This window comes from Megascapheus bottae, chromosome 2, assembly GCF_031878675.1.
Source record: "Megascapheus bottae isolate mThoBot1 chromosome 2, mThoBot2.hap1, whole genome shotgun sequence".
NCBI lineage: Eukaryota > Metazoa > Chordata > Mammalia > Rodentia > Geomyidae > Megascapheus > Megascapheus bottae.
Genome location: NC_143510.1, coordinates 82,941,002 through 82,963,977, shown reverse-complemented (window position 1 = coordinate 82,963,977; position 22,976 = coordinate 82,941,002). Strand labels below are relative to the sequence as shown.

The 22,976-nt window shown below is 39.2% G+C and overlaps 1 protein-coding gene across 3 annotated transcripts in view; it reads left to right on the top strand.

The window, feature by feature from the left end:
- The window catches only part of Igf1 (insulin like growth factor 1), a 70,243-nt gene that overhangs the window by 32,110 nt on the left and 15,157 nt on the right, over positions 1-22,976 (top strand). For all 3 annotated transcript variants that reach the window (XM_090328513.1, XM_090328514.1, XM_090328512.1), the window contains one exon: positions 22,082-22,263. In XM_090328513.1, the coding sequence (XP_090184639.1) occupies positions 22,082-22,263 (182 nt within the window). The remainder of the gene's footprint in view (positions 1-22,081; positions 22,264-22,976) is intronic.

The window sequence follows — 22,976 nt, the reverse complement described above, 5'->3', positions numbered from 1 at the left end:
AGAGCTCTAGCCTTGAGAAAGTCAAACGACAGTGCTCAGGCCCTGAGCTAAAGGCCAGGACTGGCAAAAAAAAAATACTCAGGGCCGAGAGTTTGGCCTAATGGTAGAGTGCTTGCCTAGCATGCATGAAGACCTGCGTTCGATTTCTTGGTGCCACATACATAGAAAAAAGCTGGGAAATGGTGCTGAGGCTCAAGTGATAGAGCTCTGGCCTTGAGAAAGTCTAAGGATAGTGCTCAAGCCCAGGACTGGCAAAAAATAAAAATAAAAAATAAAACAAACTGTTTTTAGAAATTTCTCTTCCCATTATTAGGTTCACAACTAAAATTTCAAATCGTAGAGTTCTAATGTACTGCAGTTAGGGCAAGCCTTAAAATGGCCCAAATATCTCACCTACTAATGGAGAAATTACCTACTAGAGAGGTGGGAAAATTATGCTTTCTTGCTCACACAGAACAAACTACTACTAGAAATTCCGCTATTAGAATTCCTCCCCTCCCTGGTTCATTATTTCACCTGAAGTCAAGCTCCTAAAGATTATGGTGTTAGACACTGTTTTTTTCCCCTCTGCTTCTAAGAAGTTTCCCTCTAACTGAATTCCAAATACAGATAGAAAGGAAATCATGTGAAATAAGGAACCAGAAGTTTGAAATTTTAGTCCCACACAAAAAATGCCATAGAGCTCCAGAGCCATTTTCATGTTTCCAAGTTCTTGGTTTATTTGTGTGTGTAGCTTGAGAAGGAGTCTAAACCTGCTCTGTGATGTTTGGTAGTTCTGACAGTCCCCAACCACCCCATCTTCTGACCCCCACACAAAATGAAGGCGCAAGCCCATCCCAGGATTTGGGGATCTCTGTCAGGACAAAGGCTGGCCTCTCTCTGTGGGGGCTGGAGAAGGGAAACAGCTGAAGCAACACTCTCCGTTTCCTTCCCATTCAGAGGAGAACAATCAGGCTCCTCCTGGGGGAAATCCATTTGGATTTGGACAGCGTGGGGTCTGTCTTTTAACGGGAATAGAGGATTACTGAAGAATGTGGGTGCTTAGCTGCCATGATTCTCAACACAGAATCAAAGACTGAAGGAAAGCCAAGAAGTCCTTGGGCCCAGACCCTGCCTCTATCCAAGCCTTCCAGGGCAGATGGTTGTCATCGTATGTGTAAAGATGTCCAACTTCACCACAGCACCCTGGGTCTGCATGTTTCTTTCTTGTAATCAAGACATTCTTCCTGAAGTTCAAGTGGAAATACTTTGAATGCAGCTTGAGTCTGTTAACTTGAGTCTAGTCCTCAGTGGGGATAAGGGGGGACATGCTGTGTAATCATAGGCCTCTGTAGACCTGGTTATAGTCAGTAAGTCACCTCTTAGGCTTATCATTGTTAAGCCACATCTTAACTTCATTTACCACCCAGTTAATCATTTTCGTTTACTCCTTACTGGAACCTTTCCAGACTTTGCAAATGAGTCTTAAAATAGGAGGTTGAAATCTGAGTATTCACTCTAATTAAAACCTCAGCAATGCCAAGTTTTGAGGAAAGATGATTCTCTGGGCTTTTGTTTTATAACAACATAATCCGGCCTTCTATTTGCTCATTCAGGGCCCACGGCTCTCTGGCTATAGTCCTTGTTTCTCCCAGAAGGAACACCTTCTTGTTCATGTTAAACAGCCTGTTTTTAATGACGTCCCTTTTAAAATTTATTTAAGAGCTCTCTAAATTCAAATCCTACCTTTGAATCTTTTGAAGATCTTTGCTGCTGCAGTCTGCAAAGCACCCTTTTCTATTCACTATCATTGAAGAAGGAATCACAGTTTACGTCGATCCCAAAACACCCTGAGTATTATTCACATCTCCCATTACTCACAAGTATGGTTTGAACCTGAACAATGCATTCGGCCTCTCCATTCATCCATATTTGTGTTCCAACAGATGTTCGAGCATCCATGCCAGGTACTGGGAATACAGAAATAAATAAATCAATATTTTTCTCCATTCACTAATACCACCATATGTTTATTTAAAAAGTATATCCATTAAGCATTTACTCTGTTTGTGGCTGGCATGAGTGCTGTTGTTAGAACAGTGAATGGGGAATAGAAAACTCTTGTCTCCACATAGCTCTCTTTATAGCAGGTTGTGTAGAAGGGAGAAAAAAGACAAGTCCATGCCAAATTTAGATCAGTACTTCAGAAGAAACAATAGGATGGTAGATTTAGGTCATTTCTGGGAAAATACTAACTACACAATTATCCACTGTGTAAAAGGGTCCACAGGTCTCCTTCCAAAACTTATCCATAAACTAGAAGATTTCTTGTGCTGCCATTTGAATAAATCTTGACTCTTGGACCAAGTTAGTCACTTGGTTATGTTTTTATTATCCTGTGGGCTCCCTGGAGGCAGACCCAATGTCTTACTACCTCTGCAACTCCATTCAGGCTTGGTACAATGCTCAGCATGCAAGGCACAGATACTGAGATGTACTTCTGTGCCTGTGGAAGGCCTTCCCCAGAGGACCCTAACAAGGCTGCTGTGTGAGCAATTGCTAGGGGGAACAGGGAGTCAACACTGGGGTACCACCCAGCCGACGGATACTCCATTGACTTTCAATCAAACAGTGAGATCACTTTCCATTTTCCAGAAATAGATCCCCGAAGAAGACATGTATTGAAATGACCCAGGGAGGCCAAAGGAAGGAAGTGACTAGAAAGAAAAATCATTAAAAACTCAAGTTTTTCTTCAAAGGGAAATGGAAACAGGGACTTGAAGGAAAGTTGCAGTCAGCAAGTCAGCCATGACCTCTGCTTCCTATCTCCATGCACTCAGTATCAATCTCCCCTCTTCAGAGCACTGTTTGATCTAAAACTATGGGCACCTCACACATAATCTCATGAGGAGGGCTGGGAAAATAAACAGAGCTTCATTTACCTGCTTCTTGCCACTTCAGTATGAAAGCAGTTTGGTTAATTAATCCTGTTTCTTCAGCCAAATCAATCCTAATGCTTAGCTAAGAAATGCTGGTGATTATGCCTGACTGACAACCGATCATAATTTTTCTTTGTGCAAAACTGAATCTCCCCAAGAGTTGTGAATGACCTACAAAAAGCTGTTATGATGATGTGGTCTTAAAGGTGTGGCCCAAACCTACCCCTACATTTTGGCTTCTCTGTATTACCATAGACCCAGAAAAGATAGGTTTGATTTCTCATGAATGTCGGTCTCCTGAGTTAAGTTTCAAATGAAAGCTGAAAAATGAACTGAACTTAGCTGAGCAACAGTGGTTTATGCTTCTAATGCTAGCAACTCAAGAGGGTAAGCTCTGGAAATCATGGTAAAACCAGCCCAAGCATGAAAGCCCACAAGACTCTTATCTTCAATTAACCAACAAAAAGCTGGAAAGTAGAGCTCTGGATCAAGTGATAGAGCATTAGCCTTGAGTAAAAACGAAGCTAAGGGAGAATCCCTAGGTCTTGAGTCTAAGCTCTGCCTCCCCACCTCTCTTTCACACATCTATATACCTCTACACATACAAATTAAAACTTGGTATTTAGAAAATGAAGATATCAGTATCACAGTGCATCCCTATCCATATGGCTTTCCATTTTGCCATGGAGCCTGTTAGATCTAGATTTTCTAACCTGATCCCTGGCTTTTTCTCTTCAGGTTGCTAGTTCGAGTTCAGAATTGACACTGATTGTGAACATAAAAGGGAAATGAATGCAAGGATGGGAAAATGGTTAACATGAATCGTTTTGTTTCCATTCAGATTTTTACTTTTGAAGATTATGATTTTTTTCTCTGTTTTATAGTTAAGTTGGTTCATCTACCAGATTAGCATACAGAAAACCTTTATTAGGCCATTATCAAAGGAGATATGATCTGTTCTTTCCCAGGACTGTAGTCCTCATTAGCTCATCCCTTCTCTCAAGTGCTTGAGTACTTGACCCCATATTATATACACATTTGGAAAGAAAATTTCACACAGTGGCATTGACATCAATCAAGAGAGCTTTATGGAAAGGAATATTTGCAGGCACCTGTCTAGACCTATAAAAATGAAAAATCTAACGATGGGGTCTACTGGTCTGAGTTTCAACAAGCCCTCTAGGCAATATCAACCAACAAAGGCTCAATTTTAGAAACCACTGCTGTGTGTCATTGTCCATCCACCTTCTGAAGGGTGTCTTCTTGGACATTAGCCACATAGTTTCATGAACCTGAAATTCATCCTTTCTTGGGTCATGGAGCACAAGAAAGTAAAGAGAGGGAAATCTTAACATTTGAAAGCAAAGGAACTTCCATATCCATAAGCCATGTAAATTCTGTCCGTGAATCTATACAATTGGGAACAAGTTCTTCGACGTCAGTGCGTTTTGTTGCAATGGCTAAAGGACAGGAGATATGAGCATGGTTTGTTCTGCCCCACGCTCTCTGCAGTGATCTGTGGCGTGACTTGTATGGATCGATAGTGCTGACGTAGTTTAGGAACTGTACGATTCAGGGGGTGGAACGGACAGTCTGTCCTCTTTGTTCTCTTCTGTATTCTGAGCACAGGAATCCAAGCAGCTCATAGCCAGTTACTGGCTCTTGGATGAATAATGTTAACTAACATTTATTAAGTGTTTACTCGTGTACTCATGACAGTACCTTGTATAGCGCTGACACCTAACAGGGTCAATAGTCTGCCCATGGTCATATAACAGAAATGAGGGAAGATAGTGGCTTCATTCAAGAAAACTGTCTTAGCCATGACCCCATACACTCTAGTGTCAGTGGTGACACGAGGGAGGATTGTGTGAGATGGTGTTCTGGGAGTGCTTGCTAGATGCTGCAGGCTGCTCCACACTCTTTGTGCCTTGCTCTTAATAATCCAGAGAGGTGAGTCTCCTTATTGTCCCCTTTAATGAGATAGACCCTGGCTCAATGTTTTGGTTAGTTGGTTTTCTGATTAATTGGTTGGCTTAACTTGCTTGTCTTGGGAGATGGTTTTTGTTTTGTTTTGTCTTGTCTTGATATGATTTGCTTTGCTTTGTACAGCGCTGGGGATCAAACCCAGGCCCTCACACATACTAAGCAAGTATTCTGCCACTGAGCCCAAATCCTCAGTCCTTGATGTTGTCTTTCTTTTTTTCATTGTGCCAAGCTTGCTTTTACATAATGCTTCTATTTGTGACTGTTTGTCTGTAGGTGGATTGTGCACCACATGTCCAGAGCTGTGCTTCTAGACATGGAAGCATGAAATTTCTGTCCTCAAAGATACTTAAAACAAAGTTGGGGGGGGGGGGAAATGGGCTAATCCTCACAGAACAGAAGATAAAGGGTGTAATATATAGGTAAGCTTGAGTTGCTGATGCACCCAGTAATTATTTTACTTGTTCAAAGAGGTTAATAGAAAAGAAGTAGTTGGACCAGAATGTTCTCTGACACCGCAAAGAAACTTTTCTTGCTAGACTCAGACGCCAGCACTTGTTCTGAGCAAGTGCTGATGAACTGTTGAGCTCATTACCTGGCACTACACTTTCCATTAAGGTGCCACAACAACCAAAGTTATAAGGAGAAACCAATCTGTTATCGAATTGGTATCTACAAAACAGTCTAGGTGCTCAATAAATATTTGTGACTAGGTGATTTTTGTGTACAAAAGGTGAAAGAGAGTGAGGATGGTTGGCCAGGTTGAGACTGGATAGGAAGGCAGGTTACCAAAGAAAGTCAAAAGACACTAAACTGAGCAAGAGCTACGTTGTATAGAAGGGACCTCAGATTAGAGGGATCAAAAGAGGAGAGCCTATGTTATTTGGAATTCAAACAATCTCACTCCATCTATGAGAATATTATGCTGCCTTTGAATTTGCCCCAGAAAAGGAACTTTATGGGTACTTAGTGATTTTGAAAACAGAACCAGGATTTTTTTGTCATTGATTTCATTTTCCTAGATTTTTATTTTTCTTTTACTTAGCAAACCTTTGAAGGCCAAACCCAAGTCTCTGTTCCATCCCATGTTTCCTTCAGAGGAAACTGCACTAGTAATTGAAAACAAAAATTGGTACACTTACCCTCTAATTCATGGGACACAGGTAAGATTCTTGTTTGTGTTCTGCCCTAGCTTTCTCTTTCCTAATTCTGGGACAAAGTTGAGATATCATTCCCTGACTTGCTGATTAACTTCTTTCTTATACTTATGCATGACTGTGGACTTTCAGGGAAATAGAAATGTTTGACAGGCATGTTGGTGCATGCTCGTAATCCCAGGAAGTAGGAGGCTGAGGCAGAAGGATTCAAATTGAAGGCTAGCTTAGGCTACATAAAAAAATAAAGACAATTTTCTGAGAATGAGAAAATAACTTCATGCCTGATATTTTTTCATATAAACTATTCATGAGTAGGCTGTGATCTGCATAAAAAACAATTAGTTATATTCCTACCACCAGGAATACTACTAATAGGAAAATGGGTACAAACAACAACAAATGATAATAAATCTACTCAATAAAATTTTCTGCAGTTTTAAGATGACAATTATGAAGATCATGTTAGTGATGTGGGGAATGCTTGCCATGTAAACACTGAGTGCCAGAATTACAACATGTCAAACTTAGGCTGTGACTGTGGCTAGATACAAATATGATAGACATCTGAATAACAATAAGACAATAATATTGTAATTTGTTGGGACGTCAAAGTTTTGAGTGAAACCGTCTCAGTCTGTTTAAGTTGTTATAACTTTACGCAATTCACAGCTACTGGGAATGAAATTGCCTGGCTAGGTGTCAGAGTGATTGCCCCATGTGAACCTGAAAGGGTCACAGTGTACTAGGTGGAAGGTTAGCCTCCATCCTCCAGCCATGTCCTCAACTGCAGAAGTAAAAGTGCACGGACTTCCGTTTCAAGGGTGAAAGCCAGGCCTGGCACTCCTTTTGGCATTCCTCAGAAGGCAATAGGCTGTGTCCAATACATGTGCTTGATCCCAAAGGTAGAGGGGCCCACTTAGAAGATCTCATTTATACCTATCATTAGTATCCTGTGCCCTGGAGAGGCACAATAAAAGATTTAGCTTCTGAGTTTTTCATCACTGACACTACCACTTACTGCTAAACTTTCCTAAGTTTCAGCTTGTTAGTATTCAAAATAGATATAATCACAATGCCCTATCCATAGAAGAGCCACAAGGATATAAATGAGAGAAGACATGAAAAGTAACATTTACTTGACAAGTAACAAAACATGAATAATGACAGTTTAATAGAAAGCACTCAGTAACAATGAGCTGTTGGCCTTGTGTTATTGCAAGGGCTCTGATGTTCCTGTCACAGAGAAAGCGGAATGGTCTGAGTTCATTTTAGTTATATCACTACATGACTAGCTTGCTGTATGCAAGCCTCTCAAGTGTTCTTGCTTGCATGGAGAGGCTATCTTCACTACTGTGTCAAGGAGTTTAACTAACCTACAAACCAGATTTAGAGAAACACATCTCAGGCCAGGTAGAAGGCTGGGAGAGATACCATGGGAGTTGCCACAGATGACTAACCCAGATGGGGATATAAGAGATTGGAGAAGCCAAGAGCTACAGCCAAAGACAGAAGAAGAATTTGGTCTGAAAGTAGAGTGTTAAGACATCAACAGCCTGGAAAGAGAAGTTCAGGGTGATTTGTGGCCTGTTGAGTACCAGGGGAAAAACAATGTGGCAAAAGAAGGCATAGATGTTCTAAAGAATGCAAGGAATTTATGACAGTTCATAGTCCCATTGGGAAGAATGCGTGCCAAAGATATATCTCAGAAGACTGTGGGAGCATCAGTTCACCAAGGAGATACAGAAAGACTAGGACTTTACATGTGACCTTTACCAGAGTATCTTCCTGAAACAAGAAGAAGAAAAATAAAGATGAGAAGTTGCTTGAAAAGAAAAGTAAAAGCCAGGTACATTGGCTCACAACTGTAATCCTAGCTACTCAGAAGGTTGAGGTCTGAGCATCGAGGTTCAAAGTCAGCCCGGGCACTAAAGTCTGTGAGACTCTTATCTTCAATTAATCACGAGAAGACTAGAAGTAGCACTGTGTCGCAAGGGATAGGGCAGTAGCCTTGAGCTGAAGAGTTCAGGGACAATGCCCAGGCCAATAGTTCAAGCCCCATGACTGAAAAAAAAGGAAGAAAAAGAAAACAAAAAGTAATAAGCGTTTAGAAGTAGATTCCATTTTTCTTGATCCATTAGCTTTCATTTTTTTTAACTATTCTTTTCTTTAAAGTCACCTTTCAGTGTCATACTGACAGTTCAGGGGCCAATGTTATGATCTGAGTATGAAATGATCCTCGGAGACTCATCTATTGAAATAAGGCCTGATCTCCAGTAGTGGTAATAGTGAAAGGTTGGATTGCAAGGATACTGAGTTCAAGAGATGAATCTATGGGAAGAATTCACAGGTGAGTGGACTATTAGGAGGAGGAATCTGATAGGAAGTAGTAAGTTTCTGGGGATGCGTCTTTCTCTACACCCTCTTCCTTTCTCTTTCCTTGCTTCCTGTCCACCATGAGGGAGCAGCTTTCTTCTGTCATATATTTTCTGCCATGATGTTTCTGCTTTGTTATAAACATAAAAACAATGGAGGCAACTGATCATGGACTAAAACTTTTTAAGCCAAATAAATCCTTCTCCCCTTCAGTTATGCACATGAGGTGTTGACAAACTCACACAGCGCTGATTACTTCAATACTCTCGATTTGCTCTTGTTACACTATGACTGAGTAAGAAGTTTTACTTACTACTCTCCTTCCATCTCTACTCTATGGAAGGCACTACAGAATCTCAAGAATGGTTTCTCTTCATCAATCTAAAGGTTTCTATATGCAATGCTTATTTAAATATGTGTGATTTGACATAGTGTAGAGTACAGCGACCATACCTATCAAGAGACACATGAACTTTCAAGGATAAGAAACAGTACATGGTGTCGGGAGTTTGGCCTAGAGGTTAAAGTGCTTGCCTAGCATGCATGAAGACCCGAGTTCGATTCCTCGGTACCACATACATAGAAAAAAGCCGGAAGTGGTGCTGAGGCTCAAGTGGTAGAGCTCTCGCCTTGAGAAAGTCCAAGGACAGTGCTCAGGCCCTGAGCTCAGGCCCAGGACTGGCAAAAGAAAAAGAAAAAAAGAAACATTACATGGGGTTATAAGGAATTAGGTCCTGAATAGAAGGCAGAGAAAGAGAGACAAAGATAGAGACAGAGAGAAAAAGAGACAGAGAATAGAGTCTTCCCAGATACAACACTGTCCATCAGAAGATGACATTTAGCCTCTGCACTTAGACCCTCACTTCTTGCTATAGTTAGGACAGAATTTCAGTATTAGTATAAACAGTATTCACTAAGCTGTCCCAAACCCTTGTCTGAGCCAAAGATATCAGACAGAAGGCAAGCATCAGGGGAAATAAAATGGCCCACAAACCAGTCAACCTGGCCTGGTGTCCCTGCTCCAAAGGATTCTCTCCAGCTGTGTGTCACATTAGGTTTCACATCACTTGTCTCAAGGAGTCCAACTAATTCTGCAACTGTTGATGTGTTTAATGGTGAACTGGAAAATGACTTCTAGGGCAACACTCTCTAGTTCTCAGAAAGGAAATTCAAAGATGTGAATGGCCAGAAGGCCAAGATGCCATTTCCTCTGAGTGGACCCAGGGCAAAGCTCTATGGCCACTCACAGTATGTTTGAATGTGAAGAAAAATACAAATAAAAAGAGCATGATATCTCCAGCCAATATCACAAGCCAAAAAATATTTTTGCTGAATTTAGAAGGATAATTAAGAGAATTGGAGTTTTTTTCTTGGTAGATAATTATATTTGCTAAAAAGCACTTAATGAGGTTTGGGATGTAGGCAGGATGTCGGTCCCAAATGAAATAAAGATGAGAACATCGTTTATCTTGGATTCAAGCTGTAACTTAACCACCTCACATTCTCAAGTGCGTTCTCTCTCACTCTCGCTCTCTCTCTCTTTCTCTCTCTCTCTCTCTCACTCACACACACACACACACACACACACACACACACACACACACCACTTATAGCTCATTTCTTGAATAATAGTCATATTATTGTGACTATGAGATTCAATCATTACCATAAGATTACTAATGATCCACTGCAATTGACTTTGAGACTGCTAGAACAACCAAAGCCATAGGAAACTCTAAAATACAATAATTTAGGGAAAACATTTAAGTTCTCTTGATCATTTTATAACAGCAAAATTCCCCATAAAAGAAAGATGTAATAGTCCAATGCAAATCATTCAGATTTTATACAAAATTTTCTGAGATAATATACTCAAATGAAACATTGAGTTTTAGACTACATCTTTGTCTGGGATTTTGATTAAACATACTACACTGTGCTTAAGAATATCTTGTATAGATTTTTAAATTTTTTAGTAACATTGTCACTAATGTATTCCTGAAATCAGGATAGCACTTAAGAAATCTACATTTACAAACTTTACCATGTGATTTTTTTCTCCCTGCTATACATGTTGACTGCAAATGGCATAGATTATAACCCACCTAGAACTGAACTCACATGAGACAACCTAAGCTGCAGTTGAATATATGCATTCGTTCACCTGAACAGAAGTGAGATTATCTTATGCAGGATTCATATACCATTGCCCATACCAAGGAAATTAGAAAGGTAAAACACTGGCCTACAGGGAGCACTAAACATGAAGTATTCTGGTCAGTATTGATAAACCTCAGCAGGCCAAAAGAGTTACTATGTATCTGCTTTTCAAAAAGCAGGTCTGTAAAGGGTCATGGTAAAAGGTTATTTCTAGGGAGACTTCGTCAATAAATCTTATTTTTAAATACCCACAAAAAATGAGAAACTGTGATATTCTTTTTTTCATATATTTTTATTGTAATTAATAGAAGGGTTACATGATATTTGCCAGATAGACGGTGCATTAATTCCCATACATTGATACCCTTTCACATGTCTTGGTCCCCATTTCCCACCCCCCACCCCACCCCTCATCTTCTTTTCCCCTGTTCCCTATCCAATTTCAAATAACCAAATACAAATATAACCAATATATCAGGTAACAAAGTGAGATACTGTAACAATATGAGATAACCAAGGGATAGCAAGAGAGATGAGAGATAACATAGTACCTTAAGAACAACAATCATTCATTATATGGCTTATGTTTCTATATCCTAGAGATCCTTTCATTTAGCATCCTACTATATGGCCTTTGGTATCAAGGTTTTGCTCTATTGAAAATCTCTGCTAGGAGAGCCCAAGGTTTCTACTGATTATGACAAATGAGGGAAGCCACTGAGCCTAAGTTCCTTTGAGTCTGGCTTACTTCACTTAATATGATCTTGGCATTTACCCAATCATCCAGAAACAAAGACATACTAAATCCACCAGCACAACAATGTTTGTTGCAGCACTATTTACCATAGCAAAGATATGGAACCAACCTAGATGTCCCTCAGTTGATGAGTGGATCAACAAGATGTGGTATCTGTACACAATGGAATTCTATGCTGCTGTCAGAAAGAATGACATCGCCCCATTTGTTAGGAAATGGAAAGACTTAGAAAAGATCATATTAAGTGAACTGTGATATTCTTAACAGGCTGATTTTTTACAATGTACTTTGATTCTGTCTACCTTTTCAACTGCTCCAACAATTGGCTGAATTCAAAAAGCAGGTAATGGGAGCTGGGCACCAGTATCTCATACCTATGATCCTAGCTACTGGGAAGGCTAAGATCTGAGAATCACAGTTCAAAGCCAGCCTGGGCATGAAAGTCCCATGAGACTCTTATCTCCACTTAACACTAGAAAACCAGAAGTGGTGCTGTGGCTCAAGGGATTCAGAGCAGTAGCCTTGAGCTGAAGCGCTCAGGGACAGTGCCCAGGCCCAGAGTTCAAGCCCCACCACTGGGAAAAAAAAATGTGGGTAATGGGGATTGGAGATTTTGTCATTTAGCTCAGTGGATGAACACTGGCCTGGCAAGCTCAAAGCCCTGGATTTAGTGCTCAGCTCTAAGGGGGAAAAAAGTGAGTAGCATACCCATCCAGATAATATTGAGAGCTGTGTTTGCTGTTACTCAGTGCTTTGGCTGCATATATGATTTTTTAGATGACCTGTGAGTCAATACAAAGAAACTGGGGCTGAAATCCAGTGTTGTTTTCAAAATACCAAATTGCATTTTTTTTCTATTTCCTCTACACGAATGGCATCGTGTTGTGAGCTATAGAAACATTCCCCAGCAACTTTTGATCTAAGAACAACACTGTTGACACACCAGCATGAAAAGGATGTTACACACAACCCAACTGGCCATCAAGTGCAAACCAGGCAGTTATTTATAATCATGTAACATCCAAACCAACTCCTCCAGCTCTCCACCCAACCTCTTCCTTCCTTCTCTCCATGCGTTCAGTCTGACTCTGGCTGCTGCCTTCTCTGCCACATATTGCCAAGGGCTGTTTCTGCTGCCATGGAAGCTGTCTCGCAATAGATGACACCCTGATGCAGACCTGATACCTTTCTTTACAGATTTTTGCCTCCCAGTACTCTCCCTTCCTTCAGATATGCCAGCCTTCCCTGGCAGCCATCACCCCTTCTTCACGGGCCGTCATGACCCTGTTACACACACCCCTGGGAAAAGATCCAGATAGGTTCCCAAGCAAAGACCTGAGTAAGAAGACTGACAGGGAGAAGGGCCCCTAAAAACACAGGGAAGGTGCCAACGTTGCAAAGAAAAGAGAAACCATAGACTTTAGAGTGAAACTAAAAATAAAGAGACTGTGCTTTCATACTCCTTTGGCTGGTTCATCTTTCTGTAGCACTAGAAAAAGGGGTGTTGTCCTCTATTCATAAATGCCTTATGTTTTGCCTACAAGGCTTCTCTTTTCACACCTGAAATAGTAAACTAACAATCATAGTGTAAGCATAGGAGATAATGCTGGTGGCAAGACTACAATCTTCAGGTTGGAGCCAGACTCTGATTATAATTTTCATCACAGCCATTTGCCAAAAAAAAACAAAACAGAAAAAGAAAAGGAAAGGCAGAAAGGGATTCTTCAATGTCCCTTCTTATCCTTTCTCTTGTTTATTTTTATTTTGTTCAGACCTCAGTCCAAAATGGAGTAGTGATTAAGCAGGCCTACTGATATTTTATACGTGGTTGACTGCTTATTCCCAAAACAGGCCTGGTAAAAATATATTTTTTAAAAAAGAAAGGAATTCAGGCCGGGAGTTTGGCCTAGTGGTAGAGTGCTTGACTAGCATGCACGAAGACCCGGGTTCGATTCCTCGGTACCCCACATACATAGCAAAAAAGCCAGAAGTGGTGCTGAGGCTCAAGTGGTAGAATGCTAGCCTTGAGAAAGTCCAAGGACAGTGCTCAAGCCCTGAGCCCAAGCTCGGGACTGGCAAAAAAAAAAGAAAGGAATTCATATCTTCTAGTCAATCAAGAGGGAGAACAAAATTTCTAGTTCCCAGCCTACCCTAAACTTCACAGGGAATGAACTTTTATTCAATCATCCATCAGTAAGGAAAGAGAATGCCAGTGGACATCTACAGTAGAATTGGAAAGAAAAGCGGGTTGGAGTGGTGGGGGCTGGGTGGGGAAGCAGAAAGTAGAGATGAGACATATATATGCTGTGTGAATGTAAAAGGGACCACTTGTGACAATGTCTTGCATCTACTTCCGTCTTATGCCTCATAGAGCTGTTTTGAAATAAGAAAGATGGATACTGAAAAGGTAGTGGGTTTTTTTGTTTTGAACCTCTATGTGATTTAGGAAAAAGATCAAAGGTAGCAAGAGTTCAAATAAAGCCCATCTAACATTGGCTTATTGAAACTAATGATCCAGTCTCACAGAATATGTGCAGTAAAATTATTTAGAATGATATATATATATATATCACATCAAATTTGGATATTTTTTCAAGGAAATAGTTATTCATTTATTTTAATGCAGAATGCCCACCTCTGTCTAGAGTAGCCATCTTTTTTTTTTTTTTGCCAGTCTTGGGCTTGGGCTCAGTGCCTGACCACTGCCCTTGGGTTTTCTCAAGGCTAGAGCTCTACCACTTGAGCCACAGCACCCGTCTGGCTTTTTTCTATGTATGTGGTACTGAGGAATTGAACCCGGGTCTTCATGCATGCTAGGCAAGCACTCTGCCACTTGGCCAAACTCCCAGCCCCAAGAAGCCGTCTTTTCTGATCAAGCTTTTGCAGAGGAATGCTTTTTCTGTGTGTGTGGTGGGGCTTGTACTTGGCCTAAGTGCTGTCCCTGAGCTTTTCATTCTAGATACAACTTTTTGATGGTTAATAGGAGATGAGAGTCTCACAGAAATTTCCTGTCCGGGCTTGCTCAGAATTTTGATCCTCAGATCCCAGCCTCATAAGTAGCTGGAATTACAAGCATAAGTCACCAATTGGGAATGCATTTTAAGAGTGAAACAAAAGATACCTGCTTAGCAAAGTATGCTGAGAAACTTGACTTCATAACACAACCAATCAACATTTACTTACTGATTGTTAGATATTGTACAAGCACTTTATACACATTCTATCTAATTTGCCCAACAGGTCTAGGAGGTGTTTATGGTATGTCCATCTTACATGTGAGAATACAAGTCCTAGAAAATTTGAGGGCCTTTTCCAAATGTAAGGTCATTAGTAAACTGGCTAATTCAGATTCTATATCATGTTGAAAATTATAGAACTTGCCTAACTAGAAAATGGTAGCTAACTTACACAGCAGTCATCACTAAAACAATTCAAACATAAAAATGACCTCTTGGCATTTGATTATCTTTCACCCTAGACGTTGATAAACCAAACACTCTCCGAGGACAGCATTTCTGTATAGCACAGCATTTCTCTTTCCAGAGTGTAATTTTCTTGGCTATATCCACCTCCTTCAAGCCTGGAAAAGGACCTAAGCTAGTAAATTGTGCTGTCCTGGCAAGATGCTCATCCTCAAGGGCATTGTATTAGGCTAAAGTAATACATCACACTGCTTCCCACTCAGTCAGACCATCTCTCCACAGAGTCTTAAAACAGTCATATTTCTGCTTTGAATCTCCTGTTGTCTTTGTCCCTAGGCTTTACATATTAGCTCCTTGGCCTTAAAGACCAAGGTGAGCTGAACAGTAACCTTTCACACCTACCCTTGAGTTGGGCTTCCAAAAGAAGAAAGGCTGTCCAGAAATGACAGCTCCAAACACTCTTCTACATTCCTTTTAGACCCAGAGATATATAAACATTGACTTGGTTGAGTAACAGGAAGACTTTGGTCTTTTGGATCCTGGGGATTTTGTAGCTGAGAAAAAGATACTAAGAGGGCAGGGGCAATGGCAGGTTATACAGGGCCATGATTCCTAGAAAAGATGACCTCCTCCAATTGAGAGGTAGTGGGACCAGCCAACACTGGCAATTAAAAATTAACACAGGCCAAAAGTGAAATCAATGCCTAAGTTTGATAGGTTTTCAAGAAAAGTTTATTACACCCAGTTCATAGAAAAGAGAACATTTTCTCAGTATTCACTTTTACAGATGCCAAAGGTCAATCTCACTTGGAAAGATCCTTCCACAGAAAAAGCAGAAATGTACAGGGCCACTAGCAAAGTGCAAGGCAGGACAGACAGACAGACAGACAGGCAGACAGACAGACAGGCAGACACACACACACACACACACACACACACACACAATTTCTTTAAAATCGTTCATTCAAACTTTGGTACTGATTTTGGTACTAATTTTCTGATATGTATCAGAGAATATATATGTCTGTACTCATGTTATCTTAAGCACATAGTGATGTGAATACCAATAAAATCTATTTCACATATCTTTACTAAGTTCACTGCTATGTGTCCTGCAATAGTTATTTCAAATAAAATATGATTTCCACAGAAAAAACTAAAAATACAATATTAACTCTCAAAAGAGTTTAAGTTCAGGCAATATTAGCCATTTATTTAAATACAAATAAATTGTATTTAAAGTCTGGGTAATTGTATTATCATATTAAAAAATTATGGAAAGCCATTAATGTGGGAAAGATTGGGAAGTGATTTCTATTTCCACAACTGAACACTAAACTGATTCTGTAATCCCAGCACTTGTAAAGCTGAGGCAGAAGGATCAAAAGTTTAAAGCAGGCCTGAGCTATATAGAAAAACCCTATTGCTAAAACATTTAAAAAAAAAAGAAAGAAAAATTGAATGCTAAAGTGATAGGTATGGGGGAACAGTCCAATGGTATGCTCTATACTTACATGTATAAGACCAGGGTTTAAACCTTAGAACAGTAACAAAAAAACTGAAATGCTAATATGTAGACAGTTTCATGAGGCCCTGAGTACAAACCACAGTATAGGTTATAAAAAGTATTAAACACATTTCCTTACAACTTTTCTACTAATATCCCATGCTATATTATGTCAATTTAATTAATTTTAATAGATAAGATTTACCACAGAGAAATACTGCCTCAAGAAGCCAATTATTCTAAATTGTCAATGTGTTGAGATATGTGAAGTAAATAATTAGTAGGAGAAACCTGATTTTCTGGATTTAGATATTTTAATTGTGATACTCAGCTGTACAATCAATCCTCAGTTAGTCAAATTAAGTGCAAATTCATTTATTAGCTAAAAATCCCATTTGTCATTTCTACCTGTCATATAATTGAGAATTTTATAGAAAAAGCCCTAAAGACCCAACCTGAATGATCTTGTATCCTGCTTTCTTAGAAATGAGCCACTTTGGAATCTTCTTGCATGAGCAAACTTCTAGTGAATAGTTTTAGTCCTTGGAACTCAAGGAGTAACAAATATATATCTTCAAAACTAAGTATATCCCTAAATATGTAAGTATTGAAAAACTGAATATATACATATACTTAGTATTTAAGAAAAGCTACATTTAGCTTTATATAAAGTAAGCATGTAAGTATTGGGAAATGTTTGCATTTGACATTACTGATTTTTCAAATCCATGTTTTCTCTTTCCAGTGGGAAAGGTAAAAATAGTGAAAAACCTTTCTCACTAAGCCAAAGAGGAAATTTCCAAGGAAATCAAAGTCAAAAAGTGTTTCTACTTCATTTCTAGAAACAAATGCAACACTGGTAGAGTAGATGAAGAGCTAGCACTCCTCATTCAAGAAGCTGGTAGAGTAGATGAAGAGCTAGCACTCCTCATTCAAGAAGCTGAATTTCAGCATCATTTGCATTTTTTGCAGCAATGGAGAAGTGTAAGTCTCTCAGATCCATGACAAAATGTGAGACTCAGCTCACTGGTATAGTTTTGATGATGCCGCGATTCTATCCTAAACCTTTGTAATTAGCAAGTTTACCCTGAAGATTATTAAATTACTTCTTTGACCATGTATTATTCAAAGGGAAGTACTGCTATTACAGAAGCTAGTTGTTGAGCCATCAGAATTCTGTTGGCCAAATTTCAAGTTGTAGCAGTGCATCATGACTAAATAGGATGTCAACTCATAGGAGAGTCAGAGTTTAGGTTAACTGGTGGTCAACTTGCCTGCTAAGTCATACTTTGGTCTACATACTAGGAAATATCTGAAGCAAAACTTCTGACAAAAAAGATAAATATGTAAATTTTCAGTGTTAGGGCTTTATCAGCAAGAAAAACATCTGTGGACTGTCATACACGCTTGTTTTCCCTAACATCTGAGTGAGTATGTAGACATTTCATAACATCCGTATGATCGAATGCTAGGACTGCACCTCCTTTTAGAAGGAACTATCCAAGCCATCTGTCATTTACTTTTGCACTGAGGAAGGGTCATGAAAAATGAAGTACCTTAGAAAATTCAAATGATAAACCGAACACAAATTTTTGCCACCTAAATTTGAAACTATGTGAACCTCATTCTCAAAGCCAAAGCAAATGGCTTCTAATCATACCCAATATTTAGCCTATCTGAATTTTCTTCTCCTTTTCTTCATAGAACCTCTGGAACAGGAAAACCCACCACAGATATTCACAAGGTTTAATACAGGAATCTGTTCCTAGAAACTATGACAGGTGTCCTTATAGCTTTTATTTAACTGCTTTCTGCAAGGCACTATTCATTACTTTTTGAATAAGTCTATCCTGTTTGTAACATGGTTGTGTTCAAATTGTTTTTTCTTAAAAAAAAAAAAAACTATTTTCCCTATATTAAGGCATTTTTTGTTTCTCAAGCACCTTCCAATCTTGATTCTGCCTACCAGAGCAGAATTACATAATGGGGAAGGGTTTTTTCTTTTAATATTATTTCATTGTTATTATTATGGTGTAGTATTTCATAAATCAGATAATTAATATAATTGTTTTTGGAAAAGGTTATCCCTTTCTTTGCTTCCCCCATTTTCCCCCTTCTGGCTTTGCCCACAGGTTACATAGTTCATTTTCCACATAGTATATATTATATACCATGACTGTATTTGTTTATCTTCCTCCATTTTTAAAGACCATTAAAAGGCAAGGATGTAACAATTAAGTTTCATTTAAAAACTAGTGAGTAAAATTAGCTATAATTTGGAAGTCATTAAAATATCATTTTTATCAAAATAGACACTACATAAAATTATTTTATTGACTTTCCAATAAACTATATTGTGTCATGCTTCTTTTTTTAGTGCATAACAGGAAATGTATTTATTGTGGCACTGGAGAAAAAGAGGACAGTGAAGCATTTGAAATGAAGGACAAAACTGTCTTACAGATATATTCTGTCTGTTAGTGAGAAACTTCTTTTGTTTATTGACTACCCTAATAGTAAACTAGAAATCAAGCCTACAGGACTCTTCAAAGAGTGAATTAAAACTTTAAAAGGCGTAGGTAAACACTTGTCATATTCATATATTCTGAATAGGAAACAATGTGCCCATTGTAGGCATTGTAAAATAGAAAAGAAAAAATCTTTTTCTAGAATTCTGGTAGCTAGTGACCACTGATAGTTATATTTATGGGAAAATCCAACTCCATATACTACTGCTTCAATAACTTTTCAGAAAACAAATGCGAATATAAGCTCAACTTTCCTTGCAGAATGTTATTTTTTTAAGTCCTAAAATGATGTTCTACAATTTACCAGCTTCTGGACTAAAAAATATAGGGTTAAAAGCCTAGACTAAAAGTTTCTTTAAAGACTGAACCATATCAAACTCTGAGCTCATCTGAAAGAGACAAGAAAACAGGTGTGCAGGGTATGTTATTTTTGTTGAGATGATAGATGATTACTATCTATCTCATGAGAGGAAACAGATCCGCAGGAACTGCTCTTGGCAGTCATCAAAAATGGAATACACAGTGCTCAGATATGCTCCTTGCTGGGCTGGGTGGGACATGGTTCAAGTGGTAGAGTGCTTGCCTACCAAGTTCAAGGTCCTGAGTTTGAACAGCAGTACCAACACCAACAACAGAATGTTCTCTCTCAAACCAAGGAGAAAATTGATTGCTCTTGTCATAGCAAGAATCTCAGAAACAAGATTAAGTTAGAGGTGCTCAAAATGGAAATGGTCTTAGAATTCCCAAATCTCTTTAAACCTCTCTGTTTTCGACTCATGAGCTCGAGTTTCGAAATCAGTTGTTTCTGAGTTGGCTAAGTTTGAAAGTTTCTGGACCCACTCCTAGAACCCCACCCCAAACATCAAATTACCATAATCAACGGATGTCTTCCTTTCGAAATTTCTCATCTCAACAAACAGCACTCATCACCTGAAAGAGACTACCAGCCTACTTGCAACAAAACAGGCCGACTCACCTATTCCTTTCTTCGTACCCCAAGAGGAAAAAAAAAATGAAAACCAAGTATATACACCATTCTTGACTAGCTACCCTGTTACCAAAAAGAATGTCAAAGTCCTTTGTGGATTACAAAGAACCATGTAAGCCCATTTGTAACTTTCCTCTAATTTATAGTCCCAGGAAAAGATTATTAAAAAAAAAAACAACAAAAAACATTGTTTACATTGCTCAGGGGACCAGTCGAACCTCTGCTTGCCAGGCCTGGCTGGCAAGCAAAAGCAAGTCCACTTCTGAGTTAGACTTCTCTCCAATGGCCAGTGCACACATTTCTGGGGCTCCAGTTGGGACCAGCTGCCTCGCTCCTCCACTATCACGAGGAGCCCACAGGGTTTGTTGTGAGAGAGCAGCAAGTCCTGGCCAGAGAGACCACAAATGAACTCTACATAAGTTACTACCTCCAGCTGCCCTCAGAATGACAATAAACCTGCCTTACACAGGGAAGCAGCCACCAGGTTCCTGTGCCAAGCATCAGGAAAACATTTAGGTTCTTAGAGAATGCCATGAATGACTGGCCTTTCCAGCATCAAGGCAGCCAAGCTAGTTTGGCCATCATCACCCCCACTGAGGAAGTGCAAAATACACATGACAGGGTTGACTTCCTAATCTCCATTCTTAAGTATAATAGGTTTTAGTGAATGAACGGAAGATGTTTTATTTAACATGATGCTGTTGGGGCTTGGGAATTAAGGTGGAAACTATGTCTGACTGTTACATAGACGGAGGCTTCACACATTTTCTTCCTTGAAGTCAAGACATTACTTATCAGTAGAGAAAACCTACCACCAAAAGATAGTAAGGAAGATGAGATGAAGCTAAGATCTGGATTCCCTAACCTTGCCTGAACTAATGCAGCTTCATATTTTATCTGTTTTCTATACTGGAGTAGAGGTGAGATTGGGCTTAACCAAAGATTTCCTAGTTGACAATTAAGGTACATGAGAAGATCTACATGAGCCTGTTTGGCCCTTTCTTTTAATGCCAGAACCAGTTAAAAAGTATGCCCAAAACAAAGCAAAATAAAACCAAACTAAAACTTACTTGCCAAGTAAAGAGGTCTAATTGGTTGGAAAATATTAAAAAAAAAAATAAAAACTTGATTCATGGTATTCCGTCAGGGCAATTAGAATCACATGAAAGAGGGCCACCAATTTAGTTTGCTCTGTCTTGGTGTAGAAGTAATTCTATAAAATAAAAAAAAGAACACAAGGACAATGTTCTGGTCTTTCTGTGGTGAAGGGAGAAGGACCCCCTTCCTCATTGGTATTATTATCTTTTCTACATTCCAAGCTTCTGAATGAGTTTTCATGGACCACAGAAGACTAAGCAAAGGCTATTTACAGGTGAAGAGTAGGTTTCAGGGATTATGCTAGGCACTATTGCATACATTTATTTCATCTAATACAATTTCATTTCATCCTCAGTTCTGACCAGGAAGATTTAATTAAGTCCAGTTGACAAATGGGAAAACTGAAACCCCGAAAGTTTTGGTGATTTGTTCAGAGTTATATATCAGGTCTCTTGACGATGCACTTGCACTTGGCAGCAAGTATACTGAAATTTAAGTAAGTCAGTCTGAAAGTCTGTTTTCATACAAATAAAATGAGTAAAATTTTGGAGACTTGAAACCTCTTCCATATCCAACCTGATTTTATAGTGGAAGCAGTTAGGGAAAAGAAACAAACAATTGAGGTACCCTACATATAAAAACTATACACATTTGCTACAAGGATTAGGGACAGTCATTATTTTCAGTATCATTTATTGAAGAGGATGTCCTTTCCCAAATGTTTGAGAAGACAGATAACCTAAATATCCTGAGTTGATCTTTGTAAAAATGCTCACCCATGCCAAAATATAATATTATACCTTACAAATTTTTGAGAAATGAATTAAATAAGTAGGTTAAGACAAAGTTTAAAGCAAAACTATATTTCCAAGTAGTCCACTATATATGGAAAAGCTAGGATGGCATATAAGCAATATTCTTGATCACAATTTACCAGGAACATGGGGAGAATTAACAAAAAGTCAAATGTGTAGTCAGTGAATTAATGAGCATGGGATCAATTCAAGGAGCTACTTGAATGCTAAAGGACCTGTGGTGTCAGGCATGGTTAGGAAAGCTTCAAGAAGAAGTTGAGATGATGGAGGATTGAATAGATAATGTGGGGTCAATAGATAATGTAAGGTGTCAGGCCTGGATGACAGACAGATTCCACTTTAACATCAGGTCATTATGTCTGATCATTGCAGACAAGCCCACTGGCTATGGCTCCAGCAGTCGGAGAGCACCTCAGACAGGCATCGTGGATGAGTGCTGCTTCCGGAGCTGTGATCTGAGGAGGCTGGAGATGTACTGTGCCCCCCTGAAGCCTGCCAAGTCTGCCCGCTCTGTCCGTGCCCAGCGCCACACTGATATGCCCAAGACTCAAAAGGTAAGCCTTCATAGGTGAGATCCAACTGTCCTCAAGTAATCTCTGTCTTTTACAAGTTACTTCTGTCTTGGATGGGCCAAACAGAACTTCTATACCACAGTTTTCCTGGCTGACAGGACAAAAGACAACTCCATTCTCAATAATGGGATGGATTATCTGTCTATCCTTATCATTCTTGCACTGCTCTGGCAATCTGGTAACTAGGAGATGGCAGAGCACAGTGAGGGAACGTAGGCTTTGTATCAGACAAAAACTGAAGTCACCTGCAAAGGTTCCTTAGCCAAATAACTTATTCTAGCCAAGATTCAGTTTTATCCATTCATAACATGATCTACCACAATAGAGTGTTGTCAAAATTAACTATGTTAATGCATATCCTTCAATATGCTTTTCATGTGCTTGCACAAATTACTGTTGGGTCAGTATTAATGTCTTTCATAATCATCATCAATAATAAAACCTGTCAGCCTTGGGATTCTGCAGTGGTGCACAAAAAAAATAGAGTCTCTAGTGGAAATTAATTGAAATTGCCATTCAATGGCAAATATAAATTAAACACATTGATGATAGACATTTCTGTGATTTAAAGAACACTTAGGACTTTCTAATGATCAAATTTTGCTGAAGTCTTTTTTTCTGCAAGTATGACAAGGAAGAACCAATGATACCGGTAGAAACACACAAAACATTTGATACACGTTGGTCATGTGATT